This window comes from Cyprinodon tularosa, unplaced genomic scaffold (assembly GCF_016077235.1).
Source record: "Cyprinodon tularosa strain WSP-4 unplaced genomic scaffold, ASM1607723v1 ctg330, whole genome shotgun sequence".
Classification (NCBI taxonomy): domain Eukaryota; kingdom Metazoa; phylum Chordata; class Actinopteri; order Cyprinodontiformes; family Cyprinodontidae; genus Cyprinodon; species Cyprinodon tularosa.
This window is the reverse complement of record NW_024039042.1, coordinates 208,234-226,269: the sequence shown is the minus strand read 5'-3', so window position 1 is coordinate 226,269 and position 18,036 is coordinate 208,234. Positions and strand designations below refer to the sequence as shown.

Sequence of the window (18,036 nt, the reverse complement as noted above, 5' to 3'; positions counted from 1 at the left end):
CTGTACCTGCTCCTGAGAGGGAACACCTATTAAACACGTGCATGGCGTGCACAAGCCCATTTCTCCTTGTGCATGCTCTGTTTAAAATATACATTTGTGAATGTGGGGGACAAACATGAAGGGTGACGTTACGAAAAGATATCACCAGAATGATTGACAATTAGAAGGACCACTTATTTTGATGATCCACCCGGAAAAAGAATATTCTCCACTATACCTTTAAATAGTGTTGCACCGATACCAGTATCGGGCGGGGCACCGATGCAGCACTACAATAGTGGTATTGGTATCGGCAAGTACCAACAAATAGGGCACTGATACCATATTGAGAGTTAAAGTTTATTCAACTATTGTCACCCATACCAGGTAGGCAATAAAAAGTTCTACTGGATTAATTTGGTATGAGTCCTTTTCCTGCTTCACAAAGGCAGGCAACAGCTTGACAAAGCCATGATGGCAATTATTTTATATCCAAGTAGTATGCAGTTATTCATATATCCACACACATATCATTTTCAAACAGATGGTATCGTTATGATATCGGTATTGGCCAATTCTGCACAGCCAGGGATCGGGTATCGGTATCAGGGCCAAAAAAATGGCATTGGCACTACACTACCTTTAAATAACACTTTTTAATGTATATGTATTAAATGAGTGTCAAACATGATGGCAGGTATAACAGAATTGAATCTTTCTCTCACTAGAGAAATGGCTCAAGTTACATTCAGCAAATCTGGGAGGCTGCAAGAGACTTGAAATGTTTCAACAATAAGACTATAACAATGCTAAACATCGGGGAGTGGCAGCCTAGTGGTTAGGGCATAGGGCTTGGAGTCCTAAGGTGGTGAGTTTGATACTCACTCGCACAGACTGCCACTCAGTTTGTGGGAGGCCCCTAACCCCCGATTGCAGCACAGTGACAGCCCACTGCTCCCCAAAGGGGATGGGTTAAATGCAAAGAATTTATTTCTCCGCTGTGAGATCAATAATTATTTATTTATAAAGGCAAGATCAGCTTAAGTCATAGTTATGTGTTGGAATGGCCCAGTCAAAGTACTGACCGAGATGCAACAGAGAATTGGTGTCAAGACCTCATTTCATCGAGGCCTCTAGATATGCAGAGATATTAGAGACTCTGGCTGTAATCATGCTGCTTCTACAAAATGTTTTGATTTAGAAGGGCTAAATACAAATGCATTTATGAATGCAATTTTCCACTGCATAAAATACTGAAAAATATTTGTTCTGTCATTTCTTTGTCATGCTGCTGCTTTGAGTTTAAGTTGCACTTATATTATAATCCAAATAAAACACATAGCAGAGTTGGGTCTTAATCTGACAACATTTTAGAAATGTTTAGGGGATTGAATACCTTTGTGTTGTCTGGTGCTGTCCAGGTTTAGGCTGACGGTTTTACGAAGCAGATCTGAACACAGCTGCTGTTGTCAAGGTAAGGCACTCAGCCAGTATAAGCAGATGAAATGGGACGTGTATGAAGGGAAGAAATGCTTTTGGCATACAGAGCGGAGAACGTCAGCGCAGCTTTTCCATGCTGGCAAAACAAGAGCATACGAGGACGAAGGTGACGTTCTGTCCTCAAAGGGTTGCTGTGGTGGGCCGCTGGGATATTTCAAAGTTTATGAATAGTTAGGGGATTTCAAATGAAAACTTTTTAACTTAATTTAAGTACTGAAACATATTTCAATAAAAGCATAGAGCATATAGCATAAAAAGGATTTCAAAGATTTTTTTTTCTCTATTTAGACTCCAAATTTCTTTAAAATTAGTAATAAAAAAAAAACCTTTTTTATCACACAAACGTTTTATATTGATCTGTCCAATTATTCCCTCCCAGCCTAAAGGCTCATCCATCTAAGAGCATTAAGGAACCACACATGTGTATCTTTGTTTCCGTGTCTTTGTGAGCATCCGTCTCTGTCAGTCTGTTTGTCTGCTCACTGAGCCCCAGGGAACTTTAGCTGTCTGGTACAGTGTTCCCAACGGGCGGAGTTTGTTGGCTGCGCCACGAGAGGAGGGTGTTGTTGGAGGAGGAGGGGAGGATTTGGAGGGGGGGGTGAGGAAACCGGGGCACATTTCCTGTGGAAATGGGGTTATCACTTCACAATTACTGGTGCAATTACAGTGGGAGGCCTGCAGAAGCTTGGGAACAAAGCCTATAGGCACACAGATGGGCACTCGGATGGAGACATGAGCATGCGGGGAGTCTTTTCTAACACTCATATCTACATGGTATCAAAAGAAATCGCACCGTTTTGTCAAGGACAAGTACTCCGATGTTCTGTCTTTCACAGAGTGCCTGAATGTGTTGGAGAAGGTCTTTTTGCTGTCTAAGACCTCCTGCTGTGACAAAGTGGATGAATTTGTAATAGACTATCATGGTGTTTAAGATTATGGCGTAGTTATCCTTCCCCTGGGACACTGTACATTTTCCCAGATCCTATAAGAAGGCAGCCTGCCCCCACCCCCTCTCACAGGATTCAACATAAAATTGGAAATTCAACCCTCATTACTTCTTAATCACCATAATTCTCTTTAACACTATGACTTATTTCACTTCTATTTCTCTTTTATTTTTCTATAAGATGAGAACCATATTTTAACCTGTCAAAATCATCACTTTTCTGATTACTCCTGACCCCGTTTTAGTTCTACAACTAAAGGCTGTGTATAAAATATAAACAAAAACAAGCTCTACTTAATGTTTCTTGCTGCTTCATTTCAGTTTAAACCTTCCAACACAGACACACAGACATACCAGAGCAGAATTATAGCCAAACACAGACACACTAGGTCTGGACTGCATCACCCAAAGAGCAGACCCACGTGGACAGCTTGACCTTTGACCCTTTGACAAATGAGTATTTATCATCATTAAACAGTTGGGTTTCATGGTGCAACATACACACAACACAGTCTGTTCACTGCTTACATTTCTCCTAATTTGTTGTTTTTCCTAATCCCTATTTGTGTGAGAGAAGGTTTATAGTTGCATGGACTCTTTGGGTCAGCCCTGTCAAATGCAGAATAGAGATGTCTTTATGCTTGGAGACATTGCTTAAATATTTCTCTTCAATGGTATTCTTTTCCTCCTTTGCTTATTTATGTGGTTTAAGGCCGTGAACTCCAGCTTTGCTCCAAACAGCCCCAACAAAAATCCATGTAATCATTTCCAGTGTGTGGAAACACCCTAAAATAAAGAAAAGGTTAGACAAAAAATGTATGGAATAAAAAAGAGGTTAAAATGTAATTCACATATTGATCTGTTGTTGGTGTTAAGCAAATTCAATAAGTGTAACATTGCAAAAGAAAAAACAAGCCTGAAGATAACAGAATATTCGTTTTGATGAATATTCTGGCAGGTCCTTTATTGTTTGATCAGCTCAATCCATGAAATACCAAACATTTTTGGCATCAAACTGACAGTTTTCAGAGGTGAAATAGTTTTTCTGGTAGGAAAAGCAGCCATCTGACCTCATTTCTGTATAATCTTGGGAATGTTTCATCCAGTTTTGAAAAGTTGTAACAAAATCTAAACAGAATTTTCAAAAACCCATCTTGAATCAAACAAATTCTATGCAATGTATCTATAAGTGCATTTTATCACAATTATTTAGAATAAAAATGGATTCTACATGAATTTATCTAAATTTGAACAGCATTGAGATTTAAGTTGTTGCAAATTGATCTTACATAAATAAAAAGGAATGAATGATATCATCCTAGAAAGCAGTTGGGTTGTGGTAGCTGCGCTTTAGATTGTGATTCACTGTGGCAATGTGTCTTTGTTCCTGCTGGGCCTGATATTTAATGACTCTGTGGACTCGTGCCAAGTGGAAACGATCTGTGGCCCAGGCCGGCGACTCGCAGAAAAATCACTGCAGTGTTCCCCTCAAAGAGTAGTTAGTGCAGCACACTTTCCTGGAGTTTACAAATGTCTGCACTTAAGTGAAAAATCTCTGCAGCCCTTAAGTTGTCTGTGGCTTCAACTTCTTGGCTCAGCTTTAAAGCGTTTTAGATATAAAGTATTAGTTAGGAAAAGGCGCAATAAAATACCCCAGCGTTTTACAAATGGGCACTTTCTGAAAATAGTAGCTGCTCTGTGTAGGTTGGGGCATTTGTGATGCCTGCAGTGATTTAAAGTCAGCTTTGAGGAGCAGTTTTATTTAGAGTCCATGCTTTAAAGCCAAGCTAGATAATAAAGTTCCCTATCTGTCTTTCTACATCCTCTCATTTTTAAACAGGAAAAGGAAGTCCAACTTTCAGCTTTTTGTGGCACATGTCTGATCTCTCCATCACTGACAAAAGAGAGAGGATCAGATTCTTGTGGTTTCTTTTTTTTTTTTAGCATGCAGCCATGGGAACATCAACATGGTGGCATCAAAGGTTAAGACCTTCAGTGGACATCTAGCACTGATATGAATCCTCCTTTTGGGCTAGCCAGTGATCAATTTAGCTACTTATTGTTATGATTTATTTTTTGATAAAGAATTTTTAGTCTGCTGCATAGCAAATACACAATTCTCACACCAGGCATTGCATCACATTGTATTTGCTGTATCGGCAGATGCTTTCCCCCTCCTCCCACACTCTAATAGTTTACACTGTGAGTGCATATCTTCATCAGAAAGATCACCTGCTGTTAGGAACATATGTGAAAAGATATATTCTTCTAACTTCCCTTTACCTCTATAGTACAACCTGCATCTTTTTCTGCAAAACTGCCATAAAAACATGTCAGCTAAGAATAAACATACTACAGACAGTTTAAAATCACCCTCCGAGTATTCGCTCCATCCCTGAACACACCCTCATATCCTGCGTCTCCATCTCGCTCTAATCTACAGCTAATGAGGTAAACTAATGGTCACAGTAAGTCCGACGCTGCTGATCCCATCTGGTTCTGGCTGACAAAAAGTGTGCCTTTGTGGATTAAAAAATTTGAGACTGCTGAGGTGAAAGGAATGCTTGGAGGGGGAAAAAAATAACTGCAGCTGCAATAAAAGACCTATAGATTGTGTTACATTCTGCCCTTTTTTATTAGTTTTGATACAGCTTTACTTTACTGTAAATGTAGCATAGCATTCATTTCCTATGTGAATTGTAAAAAGCACATGGATTACATAAGTAAAACTTTTTCTCATATTTCCAAAGTAGTACATAATAAAGAAATAATTGTAAACACTAAAACTTGGAGAGAAGCAGAAAGAAAAACAGAGAAGGCAGGTCAGGCTGGAGCAAATCCATACTTGGGGGGGAAATAGAAGAAATTTGAAGCCTGTGAAATTTTCTTTAATTACAGCCCCTCGGCTAAAGATAGCCTTAGATATTAGCATCTGAATCGTCCCAAGGGTGGATTTACAGCATGTCCACTGTTGTCAAAGGTTGTTGTTGCCAAAACAAGGTTTTAATTAGTCTCCATTAACCGTCTCTGTGCAGAAAAAGGAGAAACCTACAAGCATTGCATGTTTTTATGCTTTCATTTACTACAGAAAAGTTGGACTTAAGCAATGTTTAAAGAGGTGCTTCAAGTGTCCCAGAAATCTTTTAACAGCAGAGGAGCTAACTAACTAACTAGGTTGTTTTTCACTACATATAAGGGATATAGATGAACACAGCTTCATGTTTTTACCAATTTGCTACTCAGACTACCAGAAAACTAAAAATTCTTTCTGAAAAAACGGCTGTCTTGGTTTAAAAATACAGTGAAATGCAGAGTGAGCAATCAGCTGTCGTTTGACTTTAACAGTAACAAGCGATGTTACTGTCACCACACTAGGGTTCCATTAAAATTAATAGAGAAGAATATCCGGAGTGTGTGCTATTAAGAATGTCCCAGTGAAATCTACATATCAGCTACAGCCTGGAAAACACTGGCCTAGATAGGAACAGATCTGAAAGAATGCATGAATAATAGAGTAACTCTCAATTTTAATACTGCTTTGAACGCTTTTGTGCTTTATTACTGAACTACATAAAGAAAAAAACTGAAAGGTGAAGTTAGGAAAAGTTAGGAAGGTTTTGTGAACCAGGCACAATCTAATTATCATCTAATCTAAGAACATTGAAAACAAACAACATTTGAACAGTCAGTAGGTAGCATTATCCTAAAAACAAATACAATACATTTCATATGTAGTATTTGATAAATCTTGTTTTTATTGAAGTTATAACTTTAATTGAGAGCAACACATAAATGTGAAATAGAAGACATGATACATAATTTTTTCAACTTATTTATAATTAAAAATATAAAATGCGATATGACATATATATATTTTCAGTGCCCCTGACTTTTTAAAGGCATCTTTAAAATTGCTTTGAAATTACATTTTTACCTAGCCTGACGTAGTCCTACTCAATTCTAGTCAGAATATGAGTCTGATACTGCTCCATAGAGCTGTGATTATGGGGCGTGTTTCGAACGAACCAGGAAAAAAAATGCCTCTGTACTCAATTGGATAGATCTACAACCAATAAGAGCAACGGAGTGCGTGACGTATGTTAAGTGACGCATAGTTGTTGTCAACAAAAATCAAAGCGTGCAGTTTCACGCCTAGAATAAGAAGATGAGCCTTGATCGCGTTTCTCTGTTCCTCTTTTAAAATTAATTTGCTGTCGATATCTTCTAGAACAGACCTAATAGCAGAATCTACACACCTCAAATCTTCAGCGGCAGCCGTTGTTGTTGTCACCCAAGCACGCTTTGGTGACGTGGTTGATTACGTTACTGTTGATTATCTGTCCATCATCGTATAAAGCCCGCCCTGACAATTTGATTGGCCCGCCAGATATTGTGCGAGCATACTTGCACTACTATTAAGCAATGCCAGACCGAACTTCCCGACCTCAAACGTTGTGGGCGGGACTAAGTTCAGAATGGCACCCAGGCTAATTTTTACCAGCACTAAAAATCAAGATAATAAAATTTCTTTACCCTTCTTAACAATTCCAATGGACTTCCAACAGAATGTCACTCAAATTTAGGGTCAGCACTATTGTTGCACGCAGCTACATCTCACTGTAGGATTTTAAAGCTCCCAGCTCACAATGTATGTTCTCTCACCCGAAGCTCTGATGCGATCTACCTGCTCACACTGTACGTCTAAAAACCCCGTCGGACTCAGCTCCGCAGTGAGATGGCGCTACTCGGACTCGATGTCTCCGATGCCTCCTGTTAAAAATGAAGCTCACTAGAGTGAAATTCACTGCCTTGGCAATTTGAGCAATTTTGTGTGCTGAAAGCCCTACAAAGGAAAACAACGTATTTGGATAAAAACATGACTGAGCAAACGTGGTCTGTCAATTTTACAGAAAGAACGCCATTTCATTCGCACCTCTGCCATGCTTCTATGTTTTCATCTGAGAGGAAGAAAAAGAAGAATCCTTGTTTGTGCATGCGCACTGAGTGCCTTGCCCATGACCACCTTATGACGGCCAACTGTATCAGGCTGAAAGTCAGTCCCATCAAAAAACTCTTGCACGACTGGAGAATCGGCCTGAAAAGGTGAAAAAAAAATCGTACAGTGTATGCCTGGCTGAATGTGTTACCATGACAGACATATGGTGTTGTTAGACCAAAGCCTTTGACACAGTAAATCATGCATCTTAAAAAACCGACAGAGGGATGTTCTCAACCGATATTGGTCTGTTCTAATGTGATTCTCATACATTTCACATTTTACAGGATTATCATTGTGTTTGAAAACCAAATTATATCGGATTCTGCTGAACTGCTAAATGGAGTTCCCCAGGGCTTTGTGCTCAGACCTATTCCTATTCATCTCCAAACTCAGCCTGAGAGGATAATACATACATTTGTGTCTATGCTGCCTTGTAATGACCTGTTTACTTACAGTAATGAGAAGGGGCATGCCCATCTTCAGGTATTCCAAAACTGCTGCAAGACTGCTAACTCATTCAAACAGAGAAACAGCACAGCCCCTTTTTAAAGTGACTGAACTGTTGTAGATTCAAATTTTTATTTGAAAACTCTCAGCACCTTTGGGCACTGGATGGTTTCAAATAGCAGCTAAATATATTTTTAATTCAAGAAACCTTCAGTTAGTCATATGTTTTTATGACATTAATTACATTCAAGCTTTGCTGAAGAAGATTCTCACAGGATGAAGCTGTCATAACTGTATTTCACCTTGGAGATGTCACGTTCATGGCGAAGTGCAGTGTTGGTTCTCTATCAACCTTTAGTCGTGTAGGCTGATGTCCTGCAACGTTCACATGTGTCTCTACTTCAACACACTTGAATCAATTAGAATGAATCAAAGGTTCGATAACAGACAGCGATGCTCTGGAGTAATAACGAGCCTTTTGACTGCTTCTGTAATTAAGTCCCTCCTTTGCCTACCTATAAGTGGTTAGCCATTTTTATTTATTTTTTTATGAGGCTGTTTGTTCACTTTTAATCTCAGGTAATGTCCCAGTTAAATACATTAAAGTTAGTGGTTGTAATTTTACAAATATTTTAAAATTTGAATAATAGTTTATGAATAATTGTACAATTGGGTGAATCTAAATCCCACAAAGCACTGTGCACTGTCAGGGGTGGTACGCTGAGCTGAAGACTTAATGAAGATGGAAGTTTAATCAGCAGGTTTAAGTAAACAAAACCTCTTATGAGGCAGATATGTTTGAGTTACATTAGACTTTGTTTTGTTTTTCTGAAGAATCTATCTGTTGTTACTTAAAAAATCTGATGTTGACAGATCAGCTGGAGCTGCAAGATGTCTAAAAGACAACAGACTTTAATAATGTCCTGCTGCTTTAAAAGCCAATATACCATCTGAGATGAGGAACAAAGAAGCTACTTATGTTAGCTTTGTTAGTTGTGACCATTTAAGCATTTTGGTTCATAAAGAAACAGCATTTACGTGAAAAATTAAGCTATTTTACAAAAAGTTAGAAAATCTCACCAATATTTATGTGCATCATATTTATCTGTTATGAAACATACACAAAAACATCTACATGCAGGCGCGCTGGAAGCTGTTTCAAGCGAGGGGGGCTGACGTCTTTATGTTGAGGGCTGTGGCTGACGTTTTTAACATAATATTGAAGGCCTACATTTGTCGCCAAAAACTGCCATTTAAAATGCATTGGAACAAAGCATCAACATTTTAAACTTTATTTCTTCTCTTTTAATCATTCAAAACAAACAGCAGCTCCCAATCAACAGGATCAGGAATACTTGAATAAAACATGGCCTAAATATCGCCTAAACTGAGCATTGAACGTCTTGCAAGTCCATTCGACTATGGATATGGGGAATGATTTCATATCTGAAACAAAAACACACAAAAAAAAAACAATTAACTAATTTCATATTTTGTTACTAAATAGCTTAATACAGACATAATATTTAGTGATATGCAGCCTTATTCTAGCATAGACTTCTTCAGCCACAGGACTAAGACGAATAGGCACATAAATAACGCTAAATGCGGCAGTATAGGGGAATTAAAACCATTTCTTACCTCGAAATAGTCAGAAATATGTTTCTGCTGCCTATTGCTAGCCATGCCTAAACGAATGTGAGGTGGTGGAAGCTTCCGGGGGAGTAGCCTAGTTTTTTATGAAATATTAAAATAATGAATCATTAGTTTATATCTTATACACAGCCCATCATTTTAATCCCATATCAAACACAGTCTTTAAAAAAAAAAAATACATAAATAATTTCATGTTTTTAAGTACAATATTATGTTACTCCACAGCCCCCCACCGTGGGGGGCTGATGCTATGACGAGGGAGGCTGCAGCCCCCGCAGCACCCCCCTTCCCGTGCCACTGTCTACATGGAAAAAATATACAGCTGTGAATTAATGTCTCCTAAATACCTAACAATTTGCATGCTAATAGCATTCCCTATATTTACATATTTTCCTGCAAACACACAAGAAAAGCAACTTTATTTGAGCATTATAACTCGACAGCAGAATGCAGGTAGAATCTCTATTCATTTTGAAAACAACTCATATGTACTCCCAATAATCTCCTATGACTGATAAACATAAACGTCTCTAGAAATCAATTCATGAAGTGAACGCAGCATGAATAAAACATGACTGTGCCTCTGTGGGCCTTAATAGATTCAAGCTGACTTAATAAAGCAGACACAGTCTTATTTTCTGACAGTGCAGATGGTTTTATTGTCAGGATTTTAAAAGGTGGTGTTGGATATCATAAAATACTTATATACGTTTACATAAAGGACACATATATATAAACTCAGCTTAATTGTATTTTAACTGCATGCAAATAAAAAGTCTTTAACTTTCTTGTATTTAAAAGTGCAAAATATTTTTTCTTTTTCTTTTTTTTAGAGTTAGAAACCTTCTTCTTCAGCAGATGATATCTTTACCTGCCATCAACCAGTGGTTCAGTTAATAGTCTTATTAAACCGGAGTTAGTTTGTGCGTCAGCCAACAAATTTTTATTAGCCCTTAAAAAGACAGGTGGAGAACTGCAGTAAGAGCTGCTCATTCATTTTAAGTCTGATTAATTCCCATTTTCATGAACCTCTCTGTTTAGACTGAAGACAACCAATTAGAATAGAACCTATAATGAAACCTACTCTCTCTGTCACTGACTTACATTTATCTTTGCTTAGATTTTGGATGCTCTAATATTGTGTAATGCAAATAATAATATAATATGCAATCTAAAATCTGTTTTTCAGATCATATATTTAGAGTTTCATTTGTAAAAAAAAAAATAAAAAATACAAGGGTACTGTCTTGGTTATTGTTAGTCCAATATGAAATCTATTGCATTTCCCTTCCTATTTAAATCTTCACAGTAAGCAGACTGAGAGGCATTTAACCCAGCATACTACAAGTCAAGATTGTTCCTACTATTTCATTGTTTGCTTTTATGTTTCTGAACAAATTGTTCTCTTATTTGGTTTTTGGCTTTAGCAAATCAATATACTTCTGGTTAGTCTCTAACTGAAGGAAACCAAGATTAAACCCTCCTAAAAATGAACAAAAAAATGTTTGGACAATACATCAACAATGTAACAATATGTGTAGATCCACTATAATCTAAAGTTTATGTCACTCTGTGAGAAAAGAAAATTTGCTGTTCAGTACATTTGTGTCCATGTGTGGGAAATGGGGGAAATGAAGTGAGTACCAACAGAATATTCAATATTATAAGAAAAAAAAGGAACTGAAACAAGCTCATGGAAATCACATTATTAGCATGCCAACCTTCCCCAAACCTGTAGTTTGAGTGTTTCTTTGAAAAAGAAGCCTGCTCTGGCTTCCTTCTTTACAACAGCAAAAACAAGGTTAAACTTTCCCTCTGATTCTGTTGCTCATCACGGTTTTGATTGAGGAGCCTTAGAAGCTCCTCCAAAGGACACTGAAATTGAAAAAGTCCTCCATACTCTAATTTAAAGCATTTTTAAACCCCCAAAACATAAGAACAAAATGCCCACTAATTACGCTATTGATCCTGGGTGGGACTGAGGGTCTGTAGTGTCTGGCGGTGACCTAGGTGCTGATTCTAAAGTGTGAATAGAAATTTATTAGACCTCTATTAGTGAATGATTGTTCCTACACTTTATACGTCTGAACACCCCCTGCCGAGTCACCCAAGGTGGTATGCTTTTGTCCAATCACCTGCAGTCTCAGTGTTCTGTTTAATCTCTCTCTCAATCATTAATGTTAATGACCCCACTGGGCTTTGGCCTGTAAACCATGATTGGGGTTCAATTCCCATCTGGGGTAACAAAAAGAAAATAGTTAGTTTATTCCTTTGCCTAAAAGTCAATTGTCTTAATTTGCTTCCTGTTTAATAAACATAACAATGGTTGGTAAAATCCTCCATACAGCCTTTTTGGTTAGATCAGGCGGGAAACAAGTGAAACAGGTCCTGAAAAGCTATTTAACTGAAAAAGGTCCTACAGAGCCAAAGTGCACCAACCGCAAAGACGGTTACTTGAAATCAGGTAAGATAGCAAGAGAAACACTGGTAATTTAAACTATTTTTAAACATTATCTAATATAAAAATTATTGCTAAAATATAACCAAAAAAATGTCATATTTTATTGCACAGAAATTCGGATGTATATTTTTTTTTTCATCATTTCCTGATGTTTGATTACTTGATTATGTTATTTTACGCCATCGTTTTTATAAGGCTGCCACACCTTTTAAAAATCACTGGGCTCTGCTTACGTTCTGCTTCATATATCTTTATAGGTCACAATTTGTTTCACCAATGCAGTGAAATAACTCATTTAAATGTCCGACTCCACTGTTTTTCTTTTCAATTAGTCTCCTACTATAATTCCAAGACACAAGAAAAATCGCGGCGTAGAGCGTGTTTGAGCTGCCAAATAACGTCAGAGTCAAAATGTCTGAATGGAGCTCAAATCCTTCTCTAATTACAGCAATTCCCTTCCAAAAAATCTCCACCCTCTGTCTGAGTGAAAGCTACAGCGTGGAAATGACCACAGTGTGGAGCTCCCGTGGAGAGAAAGAAAGAAAGAAAGAACACATGTGGACACACATACACACACAGGATGATGGACATCACAGTCCTTTTCATCCATCACACTTCCTTTTTTTTTTTTTTTTGCTCCTTCCCTCTTCAGATTGGATATATTGGCCATTGTAGATAAAAGAAATACACCCAGATCTGTGTTGTTGAAAGATAGAAGGATTTGCCTCAGTGGAACACAAAACAAAAAGAGGAGTCAGCGCTCATCCTGAAAGTAAAGCAGCTTTGTTTGTGAACATATACAGAAGCCTTCACCTTACCATATCTTTACGTGTGCAGAAACACAAACACCATTATACAAACATATCTACCTCCAACAGACATGGTGTACAGCCTTCACACCTACCCACACAGCTCCAGTGCAGAGAAAAGGAGATTTGCCCCATTAGTGCTGCCTAAAGGCACAGAGCCAGTTATTAGGTTTAGGAAAGAGACAGGTTGCTTTGTATGAATTTCTTTGAAGCAGATGAATTTACCATTTTACAAAAAGATAAAACAAGTAAAAATAAAATGATATTATCTGTTAAGAAAATGTATTTAAAAGTCTTTACACTGCAAAAAAAAAAAGAAAAAATCTTAAAGGGTGCAAATACTTTTTGTTGCTACATGAGGAAAAACAAGAAATTTCTACATATTTCTTTCTCTTTCCAATTGATTGTATTTAGGTTCAAAATAATTAGAACAGACGGTGACTTTAAACTTATACAGGAAGATGTAATCTGTTGCTTTCCCACACCACATGATTAGAGGAAACTGCGTTTACCTTTGTGTAACAAAGGGTTGGGATGCTCCAGCAATCCTTTCAATTTGCTGGAGATTCATCCTAACTAGAACTAAGAGAGGAAACCCTAAATCCTGTTTTAATTACAAGCAGATCCTCGATTGTTGCCTGCAAACAACAAAACACCCTGCATGGGTCGTAGTGTTAAGCCCCACCCTGTTTGGTGAAGAAGAATCCATCACGAGAATTCCAAGAGCATCAAATCCACCCTCTATCACGCAGACATCATGTTGAAATCCTCCTATTCTCCAGTGAGGCAAACCCAATCCCACTGCAGCTCTCACAACGTTAACACATGCAGCTTTATACGGTCGATGAAGAACTACATAAAATCTATAGTGTTTAAAATTCCCACAGACATGAGCTTTGGTCTGTTGTTCAAAAATATCTGTTTATTCAGCCTGTCGTACCTTAAAGCGAGAGAAGAAATGGAAAAACGAACCTACTGAGCAGTTTTGGCCAATAAATAGCTGAAATTTAATTAACTTGTGGCCAACTGTTCTCATTTATGATAAGGCTCTGTTGAACCCATCAACAAGATTTTTCCAACGTCCGACCCCATGGATCTCACTCTGGTTAACATATCCGCCCAGGGCAAAGAAATTGCTGGTTAGGTTGGGATCTGGATCTGGGATTTGGGCCATCTGAAGACCACAGGCACTTCCAAATCCTGCAGGAGGGGTCGATGCTCACAATTAGTCAATCATAGAGGATGTCCTTGGTTTGCAAAATGTATATGTCAAAAAAATGTTTCAGAGATGTTGCCAATAGACAAGAAGGAAATAAATCCAAAGGCAATAAAATGATATCCCATCTGGAACCTTGCAGCTATAGTTTCCGTTTATGAAAACTTTGCTGTATTGATGGCACTAAAAAAAACACGGTTCTCATCACATTTCTGCAAGTTTCTTTTCAACCAACACTTGTAAGAATGCAGCGGGAAGAGAGTTTCAATCTGACGGAAATAAAAACAAAACACATTAGGTTCCCCTTACCCTTTTATTGCAAGACTAAATTAAACCTTGTATTTACTAATCAATGAATTAATAAGATTTATAGCCATTAACATAGGATCTAATCTATTTTGGGGGGGCTGTAATATCTCTGCATACCCCTTAGAAAAATAGGTATTTGCATCCCTAAACAAAGTGTGACTAATGAATCAAATAACAAAAGTATACCAACAAAAAAGGCCACTTGCAGGTTGTATCAGTAGTCCAATGCCAATCCAAAGACTTAAGGGTTTGAAAATGTCTCACAAGGCGACTTAGAGCAGTGAAGTAGTGAACATCAAAAAAATGTATTCTAGTGTTAAAATGAGGTGGACTTTCTTCTTGGTGCTGAATTTCTTCTTGCTTTGCTCAGACTGCAATGGTATGTCCACAAAAAAAAGCTATTCCCCCACTGCAAAATTTTGTTTGGGCATGTCCAGAAATCTCCATGAGCGCCTATTTTCTCACCTTTATCGACCCACAGACCTGAAAAGGAGTGTGAATGTATCCTGAAGTACAAATCACAAACCAATTATATTTATCACTTTCTTCTAATACAACCAACTCTGTTGTAAAAGCATAAACCCTACCCCCAGGACACAGTTTGAGAAATGTCAGCAAAATGGGCAGCAAGAGGATAAGTGTGGGATAGGGGAGGAGATTTAAGCAGGGTGTGGTCAAGACTGAGGAAAATTACAATGAACTTGACTAACAACTAACAAATAATCTAAGCATCTAAATTTAAATGCTATGCTGACTCATTGGTAATAAAATGCTCACCTTAAAAAGGCTTTAAATCCATGTTTGACTTCAAAGTTATTTCTTAATGAGATGGTTTTATGGTGCCTTCCATTTGTATCTGGAAGTCTTAATACCATGTGGAACTGTTTTGGCCAATGCTATGGTTGTAACAGCGGCCATAGTGGAAAATGAAGAAAGCAATGAAGAATATGAACACCAACAAGCAAGAAACTGGAATGCTCATATAACATACTGTTATACCCAATGGCATGGCTGTGACTAGGGCTGAAACAGTTAATCAGTTTATTCATGATTAACTGATTATTGAAATAATCTTCAACTAACTTAGAAATCGATTCATTGTTAAATTGAGCATAAGGACTGTAAAACATGTCTTTAGTTGACAGAACTACACACTCAGAGCAGTAATTATATCAACATTGTGAAATAATATGTAAACATTTTGCATTTAAGATATAAAAAAAATGTTTTCTTCTGTCAATATGCTGTATCCAGAATCCCACAAGTGGAAAAATGTTAGTTTCAGCTGGTTTCATTTCGTAGAAAAATCTTCTTTGAGGAACATTTGGAAGTCTGATTATTAATCAAAAAAATAATCGACAAATTGATCAATTTGCAAAATAATCATTAGTTGTAGCCCTAGCTGTGACATAGACATATATACCTATATTGGAGAATTAAATGTCAAACATTTGTACTGTCACAGATGCCACAATTAGGGTCTAATTTATACAATTTATCTACAAAAAAAAATTAATTTGGGGTTTTGTAAGCAGTACAGAATGTCCCTACCTCTCTATAAACTATCTTAACTATTAGAGATATACATTTGGTTTTGCTGTAAGAGTCCAGAGAGTTCATCAAACTGGCCAAATGTATGGTCAACACGCAAGTAAAGAACACCTAATTAAAACATAACTTTGCATTCTAAAGAACTATGATATTACACCCACTTTAATAATAATTATCATTCAAACAATTGTGCAGCTCTCAAATATTAGAATGAAAGGAATTGTTTATGTGTGTTTAATGGATGTAGAAAGTGTAGAAATGGGAACTCAGAGGCATTTAATGGGACAGCTAATTGGCTATTTGTCCCAAACCCAGATACGCTTAATCCAACAATGTTTTCATGAGATCAGTTTCACAAAGCAGACCTTCAGATGAGCAAAATAATCATTACAAAACCCGCAATAGTATGAAATCAACCCAAAATCCAAAGCTATTTCTCTGTTTGTCCTTAAATTACTGTACCAGGTTCATGAAGTAAGATATATAAGATATAGATTTATTCAGCTTTACTCAATTTCTGGAATGCTTTTTTGTTTTAATCTATAAAATAGTCTAATTATTGTTTTCTTGGTGTTTGCTTCCCTTCTGTTCACGTCAACTGCAAGTATAGCTTTCTTGAACACAAAAGAAACCTGGAGGCAGTAAATATGTAAATATTTCATCTCAAAGCCATTATTATAAAGTTAACTTTGTAAACAATGATGTGAATACATTTTAAAGTCTAAAGAGACCTCATGCTGAGAGGACAAGGTGTAACCGTTAATTCATTAATGGTGCAAAGGTGCAAAAGAGACTGAAAAACAGGTAGAAGAGCATCATGCTGTTTAATTTTTCTCCTACTAAAGCATAGTGCTGGTATAAAGGAGAGAATATACAGTAAAAGCACGAAAAAATGAGAGAAAGTTAAAATGTTTTCTGGGTTTAAGAAAAAACAAAGCACATGTTGCCTCTTACCAGAGTATGTAAACTGTAGCCTTGGCTGCGCTGCTCTCCACGCTCCTGTCAGAGTGCTTCCAAGGTGGGCAACCAGGACTGCTGTCAGCAGCCAACACATCTTCCTCCTCATCACGGACAACCTGACAGATTCAGAAAACTCACTCTGCTCCAGAGACTCTCCTTCCTCAACCAAGTCCTAAAGTCTTAACTGCTAAGATGCTTAACAAAACCAAAGTTTGAATCCTTGAAGAGTTTAAGTCTCTAAGATACTGAATCCAAACACTTTAACAGTCCAAGTATGTCTGTCTCTCCTGCATCCAGATCCATAAAATAATCCCCTGCTTCTTCTACGAACGGCACCCACACCCGTCTGTGTATTTGTGTTTACATGCGTGTGTGGGCTTCAGAGATGAAGAGGAGAATGTATTCCAAGAAAAGACTGAGGCGTCTCTCCGCTGCCTCCTCACAGCCTGACAGCTCTCTGCTGTTCATGTGTTGCCCAAGCTCCCCTCTGCATGTGCTTTTTCTCTTTCTCTCTGTGGAAGGCGGAGAATGAAGAGATCCCAGATCTTTGTGACCACCCAGCATACACACACTCACACACACACACACCCCTTCATGTGGACAAGCTTGGCTATTCAGTTTTCTGGGAAAACCTAGTTAAAGTGGAAATGAGAGAGACAAATTAGCTTTAATCTTTATTCACATCTCTCTTACTGCTTTTTTTTCTACACTTCTTTTACTCAACCTCTCTTTATTAATTATTTTCATTCTCTGTGTTATCTATAATGATACGAATGAATATATGTGCTTAAAATAAAAGCTTGATATAGAGACATAAACAAATTACTATCACTGTACAAACTGGATTTGTAATAAGTTTCTATAAGTATAAAGTTTTGCACTGTCGTAGGAAAACTTATTATGTTATTTAGGACACTAGTTTTATTTCAGAGCTTTTTGCATGGCAAAAAATAATAATAATAGCAGAATACTTTACTTTTATGTAAAAAGGAAATAAATCAGCCTCATAATCTATGTTGGTTTGTACCTTTCTAAGTAAAAGAATAGGAAAACTCATGGGTTGCTCCCAAATTACAGCAAAATCCCTTTTCTAAGATCTGTGTCTTTCTTTCAGCTCCACACTATGTTTCTAATTATTTCCTTCCACTGCTAACCCACATGCATTCATTAAAACTTTTCTCTCATTCTCTTGTTTTCTTTAGA

General features: G+C 37.4%; 1 protein-coding gene across 1 annotated transcript in view; it reads right to left on the bottom strand.

The window, feature by feature from the left end:
• Positions 1 to 16,939, bottom strand: part of sema3h (sema domain, immunoglobulin domain (Ig), short basic domain, secreted, (semaphorin) 3H) — a 70,204-nt gene extending 53,265 nt beyond the window's left edge. The window contains exon 1 of the mRNA XM_038293848.1: positions 16,828 to 16,939. Coding sequence (XP_038149776.1) covers positions 16,828 to 16,939 — 112 coding nt within the window. The remainder of the gene's footprint in view (positions 1 to 16,827) is intronic.
• Between the last annotated feature and the right edge of the window lie 1,097 nt (positions 16,940 to 18,036).